Below are 19,469 nucleotides of genomic sequence, written 5' to 3' on the forward strand. Positions count from 1 at the left end.
CAGACAGCTTTCTCGATCTTGGCAATATACCTGTCATGGTTGTGGGACTTTGTGGTTGGTGCAAACTTTAATCCCCTTGACATTAAAATGTGATTTGGTCATCGGTTAGATCTCGATTAATAAGGTTTACTACTGTTTTGGTTAAGAATTCGTGTCTTGATTATCTGTTACTATTTGAAACAGGGTGCCGAGGTAATGTGGATCTGAGGTTAATATATTTATTCCTCAGATTCTTTATGATTCTTTATGATAGTTTCACCCAAAAGGGTATTCAAACTGATCTGTATTTTCTCACTATATTGTAATCTTTTTGAGAAAGTGTAAATTGAAGTTGGGTACACTGTTCTCCAGAAACATTAAATAAACCGTGCTTTTCATTTCTATGGTGATGGATAATTTCGCGAACAAAGCATTTACTAGCTTTAATGAGTATCTTCAAAGCAGCATGTGAGGTAAATTAAGATTTGGTACTATACCGGCATCTCAGCATAACATTAAGAAACTAAGATTGTTACATACATGTACATATTTACCCTCTGTTTTTCGTATTAACCAAATGTTGATTTTTACATGTATATATTGCCTCGTTATATTTTTTCATTGCTTGATAACTGACTATAGAAGCCTAGCCAAAACGTGGCATGTTAATAAGCAGTAATTGTATTCCACTGAATTGTGACCTGTATATATATTTATTTGAAGTTGTTTATCCCATAATTTTATCTTGGCTTATGTTTACATGACTTGCAATTATGTTGATAAATTCTATTAGATCATAATTAATTTATTAACTTTCAGATTTTTACCAAAAAAAACCCCATGTTTTGGGCATAATTGTTTCACATCAAAATCTTTGGTATGAAGTACCACCCTGTCACGAAATTCATAACTAGCGAAAATATTTTCAATTCATTTTCAGATAATGTATGACAGCAGGGCCAAGCAATTTACTTGTATTTAAATCAGTTTTATGCACTGTGTAATAATGAATCCATAATTCCAATAGCTCAGCTGAATTTTAAAAATACATTATGCAATATTTAAAGAAACAGCTGTCCATACTTGTTAAAACAGTTCAAAAGTAGTTCAAAAGTAGATAATGAAAAATGAATATACTGAAATTTTAAGTCAAATTACTTTATTCAAAGCCAAAATTATGAATTTTTAAGTTTTGACACAAAAAGCCATAAATTGTCTGACATATTAGCGTTTTAATGCAGATATGGCAGGCATGGACTAATCCACTCAATATCTAAGTCATCCAAAGGTCTAAAGAGTTGATTATGGACTTGCCATGTGAATAAATGTCTAAATAATTATTTTTTATAATCTTTTTAAAGATACATTATGGGAGATTAGATAAAGAGCTGACAGTTCTCACTATAAAAGTTAAAAACTATATAATGTAAAGGGAATTTGCTGAAAATTTCAGTCAAATTGATCCACTCTGAACCAAGATTTTAGCGATTGAATTTTCGATCATCATTACTAACGTCGGTACGATAAAAAACATAGTCTCGGTTATCCATTTCATGATTAAATCAAGAATGAAAGTGGAGCAGCAAATGGTATCCTAATCCAGTAAACATCGCAGGCTAGCGTTGACATCGAGAGTTGATTATGGTCTGGATAAGTTAATTAATAATTTAGATAACATTTCAGGCCTAAAGAAAGACCTGCATAATGTATGTTTAAAGTCAGAAACGCCCCACAATGGGCAAGTTTAGCTCATCTAAAATCTCAACCAGTAATTAGTAATGAACATACAACATTTATTTATTCATTTTTTTAATATATCATTAGCACAACATGAACAGTTCTTATGCAATTAAAATTTAATTCAACACATTATTGGTTTTCATGTACAGATGACTTCAGAGGGAAATTCATAATCTATTTCAATGGATAAAAAGAAGAATGATAAACATTACTCTGTAACAAATTTAAAAAACAAACTGCATCAAATGCTTTGACGTATCTATAGTTAAAATGATCATAGAGATGCAAGTTGTTTCTATAAAAAACACTTAACATGATACTTAGCACATAATGTGAAGTGATTAGGCCAAAAAATGGAAATTACCTGTGTTTACAGTTACCTGACCGACCCTATTACTTTTAGAGTCCAACTATCTATTATAATTTCCGAGGTCCTATAAATCGGTCTTGGCGTGTTTTTTGCAGAAACTCTAATTTTGGTATTTACAACCGTCAGAATCTGCATTATCTTAAAGAACCTTACACAGTAACTAAGCTAAAAATGCTAGGAAATAAAAAATAAACACCTTAATTTATTTAAAATGACATCCAAAAGGCTATTTACTGCAAGTATCAATGTAGTTTATTAAAAGATTAATTCATTAGTTAACTTAGTTCTATCTGATCTTATTCTTAGCCCACAAACTCCAGAAAAAGATAGGTTGCCAGGCAACGAAACATACGCCCACAGCAGTCAACAAGAGTTGTCACATACTTTTACTTTAGTTGGTAATGAAACATTTATAATACACTCAAATCTGATAAAGAGTAACAACTCATTAAGTAATTGTCAAAAAATCATTAGAATTTGTTAGGCCCATGCTAACGTATAGTATACAAAACATTTAATATCATGTTCAAGTTATCAAAAATCATTGAAAATCAATATACTTGTTCGTCTCAAGACCTTAAAACTCTGTGTATGAATCTAAAGTCAATCAAAACGATTATCTATTGGCATAACATGGTGTATAAATATATAATCAATCAGATGATAACTATGCTCTCTAAAGCATCCACAAGATTATTCAAAGTGATCAAGGTTCACAACTCTGCAGTAATTATCGGAAATTGTGGAAAACCAATAGGCTTCTTCGTCTCATGAACTTAAACACTGTGTATAAATTTAAAGTCAATTAGATATTAACTTTAGCCTCTAGAGCGTCCACAAGGTTTTCCAAAGTGATCAAGGGCCATAACTCTGGGAGTAACTATTGGAAATTGTGGAAAATCAATAGGATTCTTCATATCATGACCTTAAACACTGTATATAAATTTAAAGTTAATCGGATATTAACTTTAGCCTCTAAAGGCTGGACCGCCGAAAGGATGGACGGGATCGACGGCAATATACGACCACATTTCAATGTGGGCGTATAAAAAATGAAAAAAGATTTTCCTACGACCCTATATGTTATGGCCAAGTAACCATAAACATAGGTATTTTGGAGGGGGCCTTACAGATGAATGAAAATTTATTAAGCATATTAATATCGTCTCATACCAGGAGGTTGAGTGATTCCCTGACCAGCAGATGCACCATACATATGTTGTCTGCTAGCCGCACTGCCATACCCAGTAGCACTTTCAGGTGGACTAGTTTCTGTTCCAGGTCTCTGTGGGTAGGAACTAGATCTAGCTCCATAACCACTCTGTTGACCGACTGCTGGTCTTCCCCCATAACCAGGCGAAGATGGGGAAGCAGTACTCAGTCGTCCACTACTGCTAGTACCACCAGTTGAATGTGACATATTGGAAGTTGGATTAATATTCTTCAATAAATTTGGCCCGGTTTGGATCAGATTATCAAGGGCTTGCTGAACGGTTGGGTTATCAAAATTTATAAGAGCCGGATTGGCAGAACGAGTTGGTGCTTGTGGCTGTGTATGTTCAGCACGTCTATAATCACCATATCCTAAATTACTTCTATTTGGTTGTTGCGGTGGAGATGTAGCAGTATTCCCGCCATTAAGAATACTAAGAATCTTATTTTTTAGCTCTTCTTGTTCTTGTTGAACTGGTGACTGAACAGGTTTAACTACAGACTCACTACGATATAAAGCTGAAATAAAATTGATACTCAGTTTACTAATATTGTGTCACACACATTTTCACGCGATGTTCGGAATAAATGAAAACCCCAAAATGCCTGAATAAAGGTTAAATATATATAGTTTTAAGACAATACAATACAGTTATGGCCATTTATAGTTTACATTGGTTTTGGGATTTCACACCACCATCTTTATGTGTCTTCGACAAACAAAGTTAAATAAATCAGTTATCTTTTTCATAATTTTTTTTTTATTATACGGTACACAGATGTACTTAATAATAATGTACTAAGAGACTTAATTTTTTGTGCCTATGTCTTAAAATATATTTAAAACCAATTTATTTTCACAGGAATGTTTTTTAACAGACTAATACATTTACAAATGATTTCAATGCACAAAACTTTCTTTTATAAACAGCAACTTACGATCATCTAATCCAGGTCTCTTTCCTTCAGCTTCTAAAATTTTATCACGTCTTTCTCTAAGGTACAGAATAATCTTATCAATCTCTGTCAATGTCAACTGTCTATTGTCAGCCAATAGATTCAGCAAATATGTAACATCAGCTGATGGGGGCAAAAAGGGAACAGAAGTGAGAGGAGCAATAGGAGCTGGAGCTGCAGAAGATGCTGCTCTTGGGGCTGGCTTCAATGCCTTCTCTTGAAGATAGGTCTCAAAATTCTTGGAAACAAGGCTGATTGCATCTTCTAATGGCATATTTCGGTGCTCTGTTAGAAAGAAAATAATTCAAATCACAATGAGGTACCATCAAAATATGTGTATTTAATCTATGCAGATAGGCATCACAAGAATAGCCCTTAGTCTGTGAATATTTCTTTCTATAATGAAAGCATACATATTTCCATAATTTAAAGAATATTATTTTTATTCAACTTTTTCAGTAAATATTAAAGAAAAATGTTGTCTGGCTTCATGTAACTTACCCATTTAAATGAAGAGAAAAAAAATCCATAGGTAAAAAATGCTACAAACTTAAGGTTTCCATTTGCATGTGTATCCAATAGCAACTTTGCCAACCACTTCTTAATTTCTTAAATTAATTTTTATTTGTAAGCTTAACTCAAAATATATTGCGATTTTGTTATATGTTCCTATATCGGCTAAAGCAAAAATTAGTTTATTTTCAGCTCCGATCGGCGTTTATCTATTAATACGACCCGTATTATTCTTAAACATATGAGGAAAAAGTAGAAATACGTTCAATAATATTTCGATCATTTGGAACGCATTGGAGTTTTGGTAATTTGAGTATTAGAATGTCCACGTGAATAATTTTTATTATTGGCATTCAGGTTTACAGAGAACACACTGTCCAAAGTTTTACAGATGTATAACAACAACTGGAAGCTATGGAACAGAAAAATGTTTATTTCAGTTGATCAGACTGCTGAAGCTGAACATAGGTCACTGTTGAAGTTGACAGGGTTAAAGTAACTCAAACCATAAACTATACCGGCGTATACCTAGTGCAGCTTTACAGTTATGCTAATACTTTTGGATATATATATATATATATATATATACATATATATATATATCTTTTTTGGTTCCTTATTCTTGGGTAACTACATTTTTTATTTATGATAATCCGGAGTCCCGACACACCAACCCAAGATTGTTTTTACATAGTTCATTGTGATGTTTATTTCTCATGAATTTAATTCTTTTATGAGAATTTCCATGAGATTTGGACATGCAATTTATATTTTAAATTTGTAAATGCACAGAATGGCTGTTTCAGCTGGATTTTGGCGCACATATAGTGTAATAAATGATTACTATTATTATTATTTTATAAATGCATTCCCGAAATTTGCTGCAATAAATGCATTCGCACATTTCGCAAAGTATTATTTACATGTACATTGTATGAATTGGAGTATTTGAATAATTAGTCTTCAGAAATAATAGATGTTATATGAAAATTACACGCATAGAATTCAGTATTTCAATTAGTACAATCCCGCACGCAAAGTCACGACTTTATTAAAAATTAACAAAATTCTTCAATATCTAATTGTACGATTCAGCACACAACTTTATTAAACTGTTAATAATTCATTTCCGATATTATACACAATGCCGAAACGCAAACATAAAATGTCTAATAAATAAGTAATTTCAATGAAATTAACTCCATACAAGCAGGTTATTGACAAACAATAGTTAATAATCAAGAAACTTTAGTACTTTGGTATGGATATGTAATTGACACAACCAGTATCGTCACTTTTATTTACAGTTTTTATATTTTATCTCAGTTTGGATTTTGCATCAATAGTTAATAATTCAGAGACATTAGTACTTTGGTATGAATAGGTAATCGACGCAACCAATATCCTCACTTTTATTTACAGTTTCAATATTTTATCTCCATGGATTTTGCATTTAGCATAAAGTGCAGAACATAATTATACACTTAATAGTGTATCATTTGGGGAAAAAGAGTAAATTAAAGACACTGGGACACCAAAGATTTCTTTTCTTTATTACAGATATACAAAGAATTTTTATAGCCACAAATACTATCACCAAGCATTTATTTTTGATCTGCTAAAAACTGGTACTCATAGTTCAGTGGATGCTTGTTTGCTTGAAAAGAATTTTTGTACTTACCTTGAGGAGTACCATGAAGTATGTTCAAGATAACAGAACTATGTAGTTCATTCTGTAAATTGATGACAACTGCATACAGGACACCTTGTTTAGCCATTTCTTCTAACTGCTTCTGAACATTTTGATCTTCAGGGAAAGAAAGTATTCCAGTAACAACTTTCAACGCTTTTAATTTACCCATGATTTCATCCGCATAATTTCTATCCAAAAAAAAATTAATAGATTCAAATAAAAGCCAGACAGCATTAGAAGAAGAGAGTTTTATTCCAGGACGCGTTTTAAGAAAGTCCTTTATCAAATGGTTCGTTGTTTGGGGAATTTTATCTATAATTTATATTTTACTTTCATCCCCCAACGTATCACTGGGATCTGATCTTGCCTGCACTGTAAATAGTAAGTGAAGGGGGACTGCACCACGCACCAACAATTAGACAAGACAAATCTACGGACAAGACACAATATACAGACATCATAAACAACATCAGTCCTGAGCCTAAATTCAGGCACATTGAAGGAATATACCTATACAAATAACCATATACATGAAATATATATAGTCAAAAATTAGGGATCAAAACATAAGTGTGTGAAAGAATTCAAGTGTATTAATTACGAAGTTAGGGCATACATCCTTATTTATATAACCTTAGATAACAAACCTCATCTCTCAACCCTCTGTGTTTCGAAATAAGAGATGGTACTATAGAGTTCCACGTATCACAACCCAACACAAATCACATCGGGTCTCAGTAAGCAAAATTGACAATATTTTTGATCAAAACAACGATTGATTATTGTTATTTATAATATTTCTGCCACATCCAACTACAATTAAGCATATAATCCTACCTAAAACGGGTATAAATCATTGCATTAAGCCGTTACTAGGAACGCTATTTTTAAATGGGAGATGTATGGCGGTGTATGTTGGATAAAAACAATGCTTCATTAATTTAAAAATATTTGGAGTTAGGTGATAGTTGTGCCACTACATTGGCCTCTGTAAGTTTAATTAGTCATAATGGTATAAAATTATCTTATTTTTAAGATGTTACACGCATTAATAAAGAAATTGAGTTTGCCACTTGGAATTAAAAGCACATAATCGTAGCTAAACACAAGCACATCAGTATATCTCAACGTTTTTAGCTACGTTCTCCTAGCTAATATAACTTGAGCAAAAACTAACACTGATTAAAAGCAATCTGGTTAAAAACACTGATCCGATTTCGTTTTTACTACACTAGGATCTGGAAGAATTGTTATATTACCCCCTGTTCTGGTTGATGAAAGGGATTAGCCAATGAAGCAGTCTGTTGTGGCAAGTTTTTGGTGTGTAGTAAGGCTGGGAATCGATATGAAATTTCAATATCGATTATCGGCAAGAATTTGTCAGCGATTATCGATAATAATCGATTATCATTTTTCCGGAAAAATCCGAACTTTCCCGACCTGTTATTTGTGTTGATCGAGTTACAGTAGTGTTATTATCCTAGTCTAATACAGTGCCGATGTACGTAAAAAAATCAATTAATGTAAAATAATTAGTTGCTAAATGCAGGACTAACTTGAGTATTATTCTAAGTTCTGTTCTTGATTCATTTGAACCTTTTTTTTATCTCCGATAAATACAAAGACAATACATGGTTTCTCTTTGCAAGTGACTGGCGATCACACAGTGTTAAAATAAAATAGAAGGCGTCTATTGATTGGACAATAAAAAAATAATTACGGGCGTTCAAAGTAGAATTTTTATGATTGGTTAATTTAGATGAAAACCAAAGTAGAATTCTTCCACGAAATTACGAGAGATATAGATATTTTCCCTAGAAGTCAAAAACGTGTTTTGTATGGGCTGTATCTGACATGATTTAGTAATAAAAGCGGAGTTGATCATTAATAATACAATCAGTTTTATCGTGAAAGCAGACGATTTCTCTACAAATCAACCAAGAACAAAGAAATGAAATGAAATGAAATGGGGTTTAACGTCCTACTGTTCTGCTCCTAACCTGGGCTAATGAAGACGGGCATACGCCATACAGTGTGCTATGAGGGAAATTTTGCCCGGACAGCGGCACTACGGCCTACTCTTATATCGAATTCCAACTGCCAAGGGATCTTTTACGTGCACGCCAATGTGTACACGGGACCTCGGTTTTTCGTCCCATCCGAACGACTAGACAGCTTTCCTTGTCAGCCCCTCCGTCCTGCATCACTGACAAGGGAGAACCACGCCGGAAAATCTGGATGAACTTTCTCGACCAATGCAGGGATTGAACACCCGACCTCCAGGCTAGCGAGCTAGCGTCTTACCCACTTAGCCACGTAATCCCCCAAGAACAAAGAAGGGAGATAATTCTAATTTTACTATATATCACGTGCGATAGTCATTGTTCACAAAGTGCGTGACCTATTTTAGTTTCAACTAGTAATAACAACAAAAACAACGAAAATATTAAAATAATGTATTTAATCTTAAAGTTTAGTTTTTTACAATAATATATATTTAAAATGTGCCAGTTTGTAAGCAGAGGGGGGAAATAGTTGTGTTGACGTTGTGTATTCATTCATTCGTCTGCATGCCAGACTACGGCAAGTTCAGTCATATGAAAGTGACCGTAACTTGCCGTCAGAAGGTAAATATACCGATAATCGATATTTGAATTTCAATATCGATTATCGTATCGCTAAATAACTTCTACCGATTATCGATTATATCGATATTTTTGCACAGCCTTAGTGTGTAGTGCACGGAACTGTGGGTATCCCACTAGAAACATTAACGCTGATTTGTTATCTGTTCCTAAATTGTTAGTTTTAACCCTTTTAGCATCGTCTTATCGGGATTATCGCCCTTTTTATTGTTGGCATAATTACATTTTAACTTAATACATCAAGTGGCAAACTACCGCCTTTACATTAAGTCATTCAGTAGACGACTGCCGTCTAGGCTACTGGCAATCTGATTAAAATACAGATCTATATTTCGTTTCTTTTTATATACTTTCACTGGTTTCTTTTGTATGCATGAACGCAATCACCTGATAAGTCCAACATTTTCTAACCAAACTCTATGTTTTCAGTAAGGGCACTTACCTTAACTTTGGATTAAGCATAATTATTTCACATTCCATTGGTTGAGGTGGACCTCTACTACGTGGTGGTGGTATTGGTGGTTGGTAATAGGGATCTCTAGCATATGGATCATCAAAGGGATCACGTCTTCTGTAATCATCAATAAAATCATTTACCCATGTTCTACCAGCTTCCATTGCATAATATATATTGCAACAGAGTAATGGGGACAGGTTTTCTGTATAATAATAATAACTAGATCTCCAAAGCAAATGTGAAAGCTTTCATTTATTTAGATTGGTCAAAAATTTGCTGAGTTGTTATAACCAGAAACATTTCAACAGGGCAAAATTTCCTGATAGATGTTACTGATTAAATTGGCCAAAAACAACTATGCATCACTTCCCATTAGATGTTATTGATCTTGTTAGGAATCTTAAACAGAAAAGATTTATTAATTAAGTTATAATGGTAAACATTTCAACCCAGCGAAATTTCCCATTTTAACATTTTAAAAGTTGCCCAGAACCTTTGGTTACCAAACAATTTTTATAAAATAGCCACCAAATGACCTACTTAATCGCTTGCCATCAACATTTGACTTGATTTCAAAGTTTATGAAAATTAAGAAAAAATATGTGCGGTAAGCAACTCTGTTGGCACAAAAAACTTATTATAATTAGAAATATAAGACGAATTCGCTATTGTGATTATTTACAAGCTGTTCATGTGAGTTTTTCACTTGCAAACAACTTTGTTAGCACGAAAAACGCCAAAGGCACAATTTTGAAATTGTCAAATACCAAAAATTCGACCCTGATCCAGGCTATACAGAAATGTATTCATTTTAGAAATAGGAGACAAATTAAATAAACATCGGCCTATTTTTTTTTTTTTTTTCAAGCCTGTTAATGTAGATTTTTCAATTTTTTTCAGATTCAAATTTTAATTCAAAATGGTGACCTAAATCAAAATTCTGCTTTGAGCGTTTTTTTAGGCATTCCTTCGAGGATTCAGAAAATGTAACCCCCATGTCTGTAAGTAAAATATCCTTGTTTCAATATGGTGGCATTTCTGGTTTGATCAACAAACTTTATATTTTGTGTACACATCAGTCATCAGTAGTGTCCTAGTAGTACGGAAAGAAATTTTCAAGGCAATCTGACCTACATTTTTCGATTTTTTGGGTTGAAAACTTTGATCATTAATTTCTCCAAGGGGAGATAAGTTAGAAAATGACATCATTCCAGTTGAATCAGTCGATCTACTTACATTCTAAATTTCATGAAAATCGAGCTAATATTAAAGAAGTTGTCAAATTCGTCTGAACTTCCAGGACGAAATCACAGCGACGAATTTTCGAAATTCGAAAATTGAAGGTTAAAAAGAATAAGTAAAATAGGTAAATTGTTATGCATTGTTAGTTTTTTGTTTGAAAAATTCAAAGATTTCAGATTCGTAAACATTCTGAAAATGGTTTTAATCCACAGCCACCACCCATTCTTGTTGGATAGGTCAAGGTTTCAGGTAGATCCCATGGTTAGATTCTGAGATATAAGATTTGTGGGGAAAAAGTAGCAGTGGAATCGCCAATTCATCATGGAAATCAGAAAAAGTTAATTTATTCTTTATTTAAAGCCAACAGTGTAAGGCTGATGTTCCCCGACGAAATCCCAAAATAAATGGACGCGCAAATCAATTGCACATATATCTTTTTCAAAGTATCGAGCAATCAAAATGATTATCTATACTTAGTCTAAGCATAAAATGTTCACAATCATACTCAGTCAAAGTTTTCAAGTACCTGGTAGTGAAACTATACACTAAGTTTCATCACTCTCCATCAGTTAGAATCAAAGTTATCTTGTCCCAAAGCATTGACCACTGAAATTGCTCAGCTCTGCTTAGCTTTAGCAGGAAATGTTAATCATTGAACTCATGCAATACATTCATGTAATGAATATCTACATCAAGTTTAAACATCCTACCTCAATTACAAGCATTGTTGTTATGTTCCGAAGTTTTGACCATCAAATTCCTTAGCCTTAGCAGAAAATTCTCATCACCGACCTTAGTCAAGGTATTGATATAATGAATCTATAGTATAGATTCTATACTCAAAAGTTTCATCGCTCTAACCCAATTAGAACCAAAGTTATCATGTTCCAAAGTCTCAACCAGTCAAATTGCTTATCTTTAGTGGAGAATGTACATGATCGAACTCAGTCAAGGCATTCACAGACCCATTTTAATAGTAACCGGCTTTTTTCGAAAGGCAGTGGACAACCTAAACAATAGTCATGTTCTATTTATAATTAACGGGCATACCTAATTAGGGAAAATTATATGTGTACCACCTACCTGTATGGATCATCAAATCGGTCATAACGGTCATCTATTGGAGGTGGACGTCTATAGGGATCTGCATAATATGGATCATCTCTGTAATACATTAGAATTCATTGAAATGCTATTAACACATCGCTACATGCTACTGATATTTTAAGAGCCACTGTAAGATGTATGAGATTGAGGTATGGCAATTTCAGGAAATCTTAAAATCCCCTTCCCCACCCCTCGAGATAGCTAGGCCAAACACCATTTAATTAAAAATAATAGATGTGAAACATTGAATTTGTTGAGTTTCTGCTTATGACAAGTTGAAAAGTCTTAGTATTCTTGAACAAAAATCTAAATAAATCCTGACTTTTACGGTAGATTTATTACAAGGTTACAATGACAAAATTTGATCAGGTTCACACACAGCTTAAAGTGTCAAATAATTTCACTATCTTTTATAATAAAGCATAATAAATTACCTGGCTGGTGGCAAAGGATCTCTATATGGATCACGGAATCTGTCATCATAAGGATCTCTTAATGGTGATCGGTCTCTACCTCGCCCGACCGAGGGCTGATGTCTACCATTATCAGCTCCTCGACCTCCTCCACTATAACACATACATCAACAAAATTACTTTATAAATTGTCATTTTAAAAAGCTCCCTATTTCTCTTATATTTTTTTCTATTTGAATGAAAAATTAATAATATATAAATATATCATTTGATCGAAAAATCCTATAATATATCTTGGTAAAATCATAATTCTACCCCATCTATTTGCTGAAATATGAAGTGATTTACACTGGTTTAGAGAAAGAGAAGGCCCATGATTTGCTATCTCAGTCTCCAAGGAGGCTAGACCATAAATATTCAAAGGGTCCCCCTTTGAATATTTCTGGTATGCACTTAGATAATTTGTCACCCCCAGGCATATGCCCTTCTCAGAGCCCTCCCCCTTGTGAGGGCCCTGCCTACATATAAGTAGGAAACAGATACTTACCCCCTACCTGGTCCTGCACCACGACCTGCACCACTTCTTCCTTCATTAGCCATTTTCACATCTGTAAAAATTAACATATACTATTGTAATGTTTCCTTTTACATGCCAACCCCTATACATATTCACTTATTAAGTACCTACTACATATCGCTTTTCTGCATCTTTATGCACCAAGGAGTCTCAGCACAAAAAATGTGCTTACTGTCCACTTGTCGCGTATTTTTATTATTTTTTTGGAGGGAGGTGGTGTGTCATATTTTTTTTTTCAAATAATGCAACATTTCTTAGTTTTATCCAAATATATAAACAATTCTATTGTATTTACAAATACAAACTATAAATTTAACTGTATTTATTGTGTTTTAAGAATAATACACCGGGGCTTCGCTACAATACTAAAGGCACTCACTCAATGCGAGATTTTATCCATTTTATAAAATATAGGGTATTGAAAGCTATGACATGGATTACAAAGGGTCATACTATGAATTATGCGTGGGTAAAGCCCCAGTGTATAACTATAAACCTTTTGAAAGTCAATGCACTGCAATAACACAAATAGTTCTTAATAATACCATCTAGTATTATTTCAGACTAAGCTCATAAGATATCAAAAATATTAACAGTTCATAAGTGATAATAGTATTTATTATGTAATATTCACCAGATTTTAACAGCCAACATTATGAAACTTCAAAAAAAATTTACGAAAAAAGACACGCAGTAAATTACAAAGCGATTTAAATAGATCAATTGTTGATCAGTGTCCATTTCTGCACCTCGCTCAAAAATCTATAGCACAGCTTAATAAAGCAAAATCTGTCCAAATTGTCTGAGATGATATTCTTACAGATAAGTTACTCTACCATGAGAACTTAAAACTTTGCAAATATATGAACGCCATAGAAAAATGTTAAACATTCAGATATTTAAGAAAACTGTCAATGATTTAAGATGCACTATGTAAGAACTAACTCTGCCTATTGCATGTCTTTATTTTGGCTACAAATGTTACATAAAACTATTATTTAGGCATTCATTAACATGACAAGCCCATAATCAACTCTCTAGAACATCGGATAGCAGAGATTTAAATGGATTAGGATTCTCCTGTACCATTGCTACATTAATAAACAACCTGTGCAACATCTCCCAGGATAAAGTAATTTTAATGAAATTTTCAATATATTCATTTTTCATTATCTATTTTTGAACTATTATAGCAAGAATGGTCAGCTCTTTATCTACACAATGCATCTTTAATGGTGTCTCAAGTACACATGCAACATATTGCAATAAAAATAAAAAAACAAACAAAGATACAGAAAAAAATCAAATCTTTATTTTCTAAAATAAATAAATACATACTGGACATTGTACCTGAAAAAAATGTTTTCATAAGGACTATACTCAACTAGTTATAGTGCTCTATATGCTTTTAGCCCCATCATGTTTTAGTACACTAGTACCTTTTCTTCTAGAAATTAGTGACTCAACCACATTATTTTCTCTATTTCATGCCAATTGGGCATAGCAAACTGTTCTGTCACACCTGATTTCATCAATGTCAAATAACTTACACAATTTGGATTACCAATTTAGAAAAGTGTTTAAAGAGAACATTTTAATAAATGACACTAAATTGCATGGTGGATTGGCGGAAGGGGGGAAGGGGGTCTATGCTATAAATTTGAAGAGGAACTGGCATATTGATTAACAGTATTTTATATGATTTTTAGTGAGAATGTTGTTGACTACAATATAAAAAAAAAATTCATGTTTTGGAATTTGTTGCTATACATAAACAATTTGAGTAGAAGTTGCACCTTAACAACGCTTTGTTTGGTCCCTGCTATACAACTTATTTCACTTAGAAATGTTAAATGAATGACTTTACTTTTTGAAAAAGTGATTATATTTTATTCATGAATACTTATCATGCACTTTTATCATACCTGTAGTAGTTATAATCATTTGATTCTATTAGTGAGTGCTTTAAATCTTCCAATTATTACAATAACGATATATATGTTTATCAGTATAAAAAGGATTATACCATTGACTAAGCCTGCAAATTTCACTAATTTATTTTTTGATTAACCTAGACATTGTAATAAATGAAATGAAATGGGGTTTAATAACCTACTGTTCTGCTCTGACTAGGCAGACATTGTAATAATAAAATGCATTCACAGTGAAAAAGTGTCAAAATCTTTGTAGTCTTTATCCACATAAATATATTTGATCATCAAACAAATAAGCCTTGGATCTAATGCTTACCAACTTTGTTTCCTTTGATCATTGATCCGCGTTCATTTTCAACCGCTGTTTTAGCATTTTCTTCATTAGAAAATTGTACAAAACCATATCCTTTACTGTGACAAATAACATCTAGAATATAAAAATATATAGATAGGAGCTTGTCAGGCACACCCACCACCAGCAATCCAAAAATTCTGAAATTCAGCAGTATTCTTCCTTATGCCCTATAGAACAATCTAAATAATTTTGTTTATCAAGATCACAGATTTCATAAATTTTAAAGAATTTTCTAATTTAAACTTTGGGCAATAGCTCTGCAATTTGCCATCGTGAAATTCTGAATATTTGATTATTGATAGGGTTCTTCCTGGACTGCAGGAAGGCGTTGAACTTAGGAATTAGGAACATATCTCTTACAATATGAATAACAGGGGAGTGGAATTATTTTATGGAATTTGGACTAATATTTTCATGACATAAATAAACAAGCCAACAGTGAGGCCGATATGCCCCCTGAGGAAATCCCAAAATAAACAGATGACACATATTAATTAATTGCATATTTATCTTTTTCAAAAGTATTGAGCAATCAAACTGATTATTTTTACTTAGTCTAAGCAAAAAATGTTCACTATCAAACTCAGTCAAGGTTTTGAAGTACCTGGTAGTGAAACTATACACTAAGTTTCATCACTCTCCATAGGTTACAATCAAATGTTAATCATTGAACTCAGTCAATACATTCACTACATCAAGTTTAAACATTCTACCTCAATTAGAAGCAGAGTTGTTATGTTCTAAAGTCTTGTCTTGACCAATCAAATTGCTTATTGCTACTTAGCCTAAGCAGAAAATTCTCATCACTGACCTTAGTGAAGGTATTGATATAATGAGTCAATACTCAGAGTTTCATCGCTCTCACCAATTTAGAAACAAAGTTATCGTGTTCCGAAGTCTCAACTAATCAAACTGTTTATCTCTGCTTAGCCTTAGTGGAAAATGTGCATGATCGAACTCTGCCAAGGCTTCACCTACATGTAATAGACACCTACACCAAGTTTCAACATTCTACTTCAATTAGGAGGAGAGTTATTGCGTTTCAAAGTTTCAACCAATCAAATTGCTTATGATATCGCTTTGCTTACCCAGAGCCGAAAATACTCATTATCAAACTTAGTTAAAGCTGAACTCTGATTACAAAACTACAGAACAAACATGATGATCGCTTAGGGGTAACAAATATATAGGCAGGCCACGCCCACATCCAGTATATGCCATGTCAAGCAAAGTATGCACATCTGGTTACAAATGACCTCCTGAGTGATTGAAGTTTTTTCACTATCACTACCATCAGCTTACTGAAAATACTATTGCTACACAATTATTATGTCTGATCAGGTACATGTTATTTTACTAATTGGTCAAAATAATTCAACCACATGTACTTTTGTCAGAAAAACTGCCTTAACCCAAACAATAACAAATCTACCAACAAACACCAACCAATATTTTCTTATTTCGTGAAATGTTTTGCACAACAATGTAGAAACACCAAATAATTGTCTGCATCATAAAGTCTAGTATTATCGTTCCAAAATATATCTAAAGCAGCAATAAAAGTATTGTTCCCTCAATCAAATAGGTATGTTTTCACTTCCAAAGGATATAAAAATCCATGTTGTTGACATAAATTCAAGGGATATAATAATGTCCTAGAAAAAAAATATCACCATCCAAAATTATGTCCCTTGAATTGATCATCATAAATAACAACAGGATAGTGACCTTTCTTGACTATTTTGATGTGAAAACATACCTATTTGATGGAGAGAAGAACCATTTTATTGCTGGTTTTGATACTATTTGAACACTAGGCTTTATGATGCAGAAAATTATTTGGTGTTTGCACACTTTGCTTGACAGGACATATACTGGATGTGGGCGTGGCCTGCCTGTGTTTTTGTTACCCCTAAGCAATAATCATGTTGGTTCTACAAATTGAAAACAAAGATGGCGGTTGTTTAGGGTGTTTTTTTTATTTAATGATTTCTGTAGCTTTGTAATCAGATTTCAGCTTTAAGGTATTTATGTGATGAAACTATACACCTAGTTTTATTACTCTCAATTAGTTAGAACCAAAGTTATCGTGTCTTAAAGCATCTAGTCTGCATTTATGCATGGACATTAACCCCCATGTACATACCTAAAATAGGTCCATATCTTTTAAAGTAATCTGACAGTTCTTCTTTAGTATAACCTGCAGGTAAACGACCAATGAATATTCTTGAATTGTAATATTTAGGGTCATTACTGCGAATTGGTGCAACAACCTCAATTACATCACTAGAACTACTGCTGCTACTACTTGATTTTCTTTTTGATCTTGCCCCGCGATCTCTGGAATCAATACCATTAAAAAAGTCAAAAGAGGAATTAATTCCATATCAAAAACACGTTTTCAATTATATGAAATATTAAATACCAGCAACAAATTTTTTTTTAAATATTTATTTCAGTGTTTGTAAGATTTTGGTAAAAGGGGCAGATAACATTACATAAAATAGGCAGTTATGTCCACAAAGGCAATATTATCCTTGTCAATATTATCATATAGACCATGTACATGTACCGGTATTCAGATGATAACTTTAACAGTTCGAGTTATCAGAACAATTGTTGGGTTTTGGGTTGTTTTTTTTTTAAAAATTCATTAGAAATTGGGATTAATCAAATTTGAGGAATTCCAGTCCATAATATTTTTAGGGACAAATTTAGTGAAATTTAACATTGTCTGCTAATGTAATGACACCTTATGGGTTACACCTTAATAGAAAGTCCAAATTTTCCTTCAGGCAAGATTAGGAAAGCAAGAGATATAGCTCTTCTTTTATTTCAAGCCCTTGATCCTGTTTCTACTAATACTGTCTTGCCCAAGCGTCTATAACTATGACTGTGTGACTCTAGGACAGAGATTCCTCTCTTTGAGGAGGTTACTAATGGTCTCGTGGCTCATGTCATTTCCAATTGCAGTTTTTGGTAATCACTGTTCTTACAACGTTTCTATGTCAAGGCAGCAGTCATCCATTTCTGTCTTCTAGGTCTGGGTTGTCTGAAACCTATGGTGCAGCCTGTGGATGATAGCCTCATGATGAATCTGTATGTACAGCAACATCATTCATGTACACTATGACCACTTTTAAGGCAGTTGTGAGTGGGAGAACAAGACCAATAATATTTCAAGAAGACAACTTTAAATCAACCAGACTGGTTTAACCCATCAGCATACAGCACTAATAATAAAACCTTATAATAACTGTTATATCCAACATAGCTGAAGGTTTGATGTACCGGTATGTGTTTTTTTCATCAAAGTAATAAACAAGTGGTTGCCATGCAAGATACGCCCTCATTTTGCAAAAGATGGACAGAGAACGAGCTAAAACAAGCCAATAGTGAGAATGATGTTCCCCGCCTAAATCCCAAAATAAATTGATGAAACATATTAATTAATTGCACATTTATTTTTTTCAAAAGTATCAAGCAATCAAACTCTATCAGATAGAATCAAAGTTATCTTGTCCAAAAGCATCAACCAATGAAATTGCTTAGACATTCACCTGAAGAACATCTACATCCAGTTTAAACATTAAAAGCAGAGTTGTTATGTTCCAAAGTCTTGACCAATCAAATTGCTTATCGCTCCTTAGCCTCAGCAGAAAATTCTCATAATCGAACTTATGATATGAAGAATCTATACTTGTCGTTTCATCACTCTCACTTAATTATAACCAAAGTTATCGTGCCCCAAAGCATCAACCAATCAGATTGCTTATCTCTGCATACTGTAAGCAGAAAATGTTTATTACCGATAATCTTTAAGGCATTCACCTAATCAACGCCTACACCAAGTTTGAACATTCTACATGTGCCTCAATTCGAATATCGAAAGGAACCGAGATCTTTGGGTTATAAACATACATTTCAAGTTTCATCAAAATCGAATAAAAATGTGATCTCTAGAGTGTCCACAAGCTAAAAACGTGATTTTTCATTCAATAAGGGGCCATAATTCAGGAAGTTACGGTCTGATACATGTCAATCTCGAAAGGAACCAAGATCTTTTGGAGATACATGTAAACCAGTGATGGGATTTCAAAATTTTTCTAGTCGGACATTTTTACCGAAAATAAAGGGACATAACTCATATCGTTATTTAAGATGGCAGTTTTTAGACCACACACAAAAATCATGTGTAAACAAAATATTCAAATTCGTCCGTAATATAAAAATAGGTGCACCTCGTTATTTTTCATATTTAATTCCCGTACGGTA

The 19,469-nt window shown here is 33.2% G+C and overlaps 1 protein-coding gene across 5 annotated transcripts in view; it reads right to left on the reverse strand.

Annotated features, from left to right (window-relative positions):
• The window catches only part of LOC126814487 (nuclear receptor coactivator 5), a 50,820-nt gene that overhangs the window by 10,771 nt on the left and 20,580 nt on the right, over positions 1 to 19,469 (reverse strand). For 3 of the 5 annotated variants that reach the window (XM_050539646.2, XM_050539645.2, XM_056099299.1), the window contains exons 3-11: positions 17,341 to 17,534; positions 15,156 to 15,266; positions 12,876 to 12,936; positions 12,350 to 12,481; positions 11,892 to 11,972; positions 9,552 to 9,680; positions 6,453 to 6,652; positions 4,241 to 4,543; positions 1,122 to 3,820 (exon numbers count right to left, since the gene is read on the reverse strand). In XM_050539646.2, coding sequence (XP_050395603.1) covers positions 3,246 to 3,820; positions 4,241 to 4,543; positions 6,453 to 6,652; positions 9,552 to 9,680; positions 11,892 to 11,972; positions 12,350 to 12,481; positions 12,876 to 12,936; positions 15,156 to 15,266; positions 17,341 to 17,534 — 1,786 coding nt within the window. In that variant the 3' untranslated portion in view covers positions 1,122 to 3,245. Of the gene's footprint in view, positions 1 to 1,121; positions 3,821 to 4,240; positions 4,544 to 6,452; positions 6,653 to 9,551; positions 9,681 to 11,891; positions 11,973 to 12,349; positions 12,482 to 12,875; positions 12,937 to 15,155; positions 15,267 to 17,340; positions 17,535 to 19,469 lie in introns of those variants that run through there. The other 2 variants (XM_050539650.2, XM_050539649.2) reach the window with 2 other exon arrangements.

This window comes from Patella vulgata, chromosome 3 (assembly GCF_932274485.2).
Source record: "Patella vulgata chromosome 3, xgPatVulg1.2, whole genome shotgun sequence".
In the NCBI taxonomy this organism is placed as follows: Eukaryota; Metazoa; Mollusca; class Gastropoda; family Patellidae; genus Patella; species Patella vulgata.